Source organism: Halyomorpha halys, unplaced genomic scaffold (assembly GCF_000696795.3).
Source record: "Halyomorpha halys isolate HHAL.00 unplaced genomic scaffold, Hhal_1.1 Scaffold2389.1, whole genome shotgun sequence".
Classification (NCBI taxonomy): Eukaryota; Metazoa; Arthropoda; class Insecta; order Hemiptera; family Pentatomidae; genus Halyomorpha; species Halyomorpha halys.
Genome location: NW_027116719.1, coordinates 11,354 through 13,694, shown reverse-complemented (window position 1 = coordinate 13,694; position 2,341 = coordinate 11,354). Strand labels below are relative to the sequence as shown.

General features: G+C 41.6%; 1 protein-coding gene across 1 annotated transcript; it reads right to left on the bottom strand.

Moving 5' to 3' along the window:
- Window positions 1–123: 123 nt before the first annotated feature.
- LOC136797287 (protein ALEX-like) lies at window positions 124–741 on the bottom strand. The gene has a single exon (XM_067053455.1). It carries the CDS (start codon window positions 739–741, stop codon window positions 124–126), a length of 618 nt encoding a protein of 205 aa, XP_066909556.1.
- Window positions 742–2,341: the final 1,600 nt, after the last annotated feature.

Here is a 2,341-nt window from a genome sequence, read left to right as displayed (position 1 = left end):
TGAAATGAGTTTCAGTCAGTAGGGCAATGTCAATGTGTTTATCGTGTAGAAATAAGTCAAGTTCGTCATGGTGGTTTTGTAGACCATTGGCATTCCGTTACAAGACAGCTAGGGGCCTTGTACTCATCGTGGGAAATTAAACGGGATTTCGGATAGGATTCGTTTGAGAAGGTTGATCAGGGGTTTGATGGTCTCTTGAAGATCTTTCAGGAAGGATGTAAGAATAGAGGTTATGTCCATTGGATTTTGGTAAAGAGGATATGTATCAGGAGCTTGTAATGGATAGTTTGTTTGACTAGGAGTGCTGATTGGGGACCGTGATATACGCGGTGCTGGGGTATGAGGTGTTGTGTCAGTTTTTAATGGTAGTTGTGACGAGGAGTTCATCGGAACAGTTGGATGAGATGGAGCTATGCTACTAAGTGGTTGTGGTGGCGGCAGTTTTACCCGTAAGGGTAGGTGATGGGGAGGATTATGATGACGTGGAGGTTGAGGTTTATGATGAGAGGTCAGGGGCTTGGGCTGAGAAGTCTGAGGCGCCTGACATCGAGAATGTTGATTCTTGTTGATGATCTCGGAGTATGTCTGGCTTGAGTTTTGACGAGATTGATCCAAGGTTTTTGGGGTAGAATGCTGGGTTTCGATGTCCTGAGTGGATGTTTTCTTTAAGTTTGGGTGAATTTCCAAATTTTGGGTTTCAGGCGGTAGGGTGCTGGATCGATCTAGGGTTTTTGCTGTCATCCAATGGGATCTCTGCTTGTGTATATTTTTATAAACCTCACAGCCTCTGTAGCTTCCGTCCCTTACTTAAAAGTGGAATAGTGCTATGAAATTCTGGTGCGTCTGAAGCGTCATGTGTCCGCATCTAGTCTTCTCATTAAATCTCTTATTTCTGAGTCGATCCAGGGAGCCGGAGGACGTGTGAAGGTACGTGTTTTAAGAGGAGCGTGAAAGGAATTTAAAGAGAGTCGAGGGTAAGCATTCGACCATATCGTGAATGGATAAAAGTGAATAGATAGGTTCTAAGGAGAGGGAATGTTCATCAAGATAGGGAACGATGTTTTCTATGGTTAAGGAATCAAGGATTCACCTACCAATTTTGTTTGGTATAAGCAAAGAAATGGGAACATTGTAGGAGATTTTGACGAGGTCATGGGAGGAAAGAAAAGACACAGGAATTTGGGAGGAGGACAAAAGTTTGATGATGAGATGGCCTGCAATTATTTCATTTTGAAAGAGAGGAATCCATAAAAAGAGGGAGGATTCAAATGTATCATCAAAACGGACTCGATGTGGATGGTAAATAACAATATAGAGGAAGGAAAAGGAGCTTGAATTAAGTTGCACAAAAATGTATTCCAAATGGGGGGGGGGGTCAAAGGAAAGAGAGTTTAAAGGATTTTGGCCCTCAGACTGTCGTAGAACAACACCAGTCCATTCAGTATGACGAGAGAGGGTATAGTTGGGGAGATAGAGGAATTTGGGATATTGGATTGAAGCCACGTTTCTGAGACGGTAGAAAAAATGGAGGAAATGATCCAGGAATTCTTCATAATGTACCGGAAGTGATTGGGAGTTAACATGGCAAGATTTTAGGCTACTAGTCATGTAAGACTAAAGGAAAGAGCGTGAAACAGTGAGGAATGAAAATTTTATTGGAGTAAACAAGGTAAATTGAGAGTCTTTTGCAAAGGGTATTTGAGTTATCATCAAGGGAGAGGGCACGTTTCCTACTTTCCTATTTGAATACAGTGAGATAAGCGATAAACCTGTATTAAGCCAAAAAAAAAAATATATATATATGCTGAGTGAAAAAATAACGAACTAAATACAATGTTAAATTAATTTGAGAAAAATATAAATATAATAAATAAAACGTACCTCAATGCTCAATGTCGGCTTCCTTCACCTTCCTCGCCAGCCAGTATAGGCGGGGGTCATCTCTTCACAGATAATAGATCCATTGGTCGCTGTTGCAGCCGAGATGCCTGGTGGCGAAATATCTTTTCACCTTTCTGAGCTTTGATCGAGTCTGGCACCCAGGACTGCTATACAAGATCCGTAAATCCTACCTCCTACATACTTCCTCATTATCCGTTCTTATCTCTCCGACAGATTATTTCAAATAAATCACAACACCGCTTATTCATCCCAGTTTCCTCAGTCTGCTGGTGTACCTCAGGGTAGTATCCTTGGTCCTATCCTTTCAGTTTTTACAGCTGACATCGCAACCCATCCTAATAATCCTTACACTGTATCCCAAACCCTCCAATCCCACATCACCATTGAAGAATGGTGCCAAAACTGGAGGATTAGAATTAATTCCAATAAATCCCACCAA

Excerpts from the sequence above, each read along its gene's own strand:
- LOC136797287 (XM_067053455.1), bottom strand. The coding sequence starts at position 741 with ATGACAGCAAAAACCCTAGATCGATCCAGCACCCTACCGCCTGAAACC.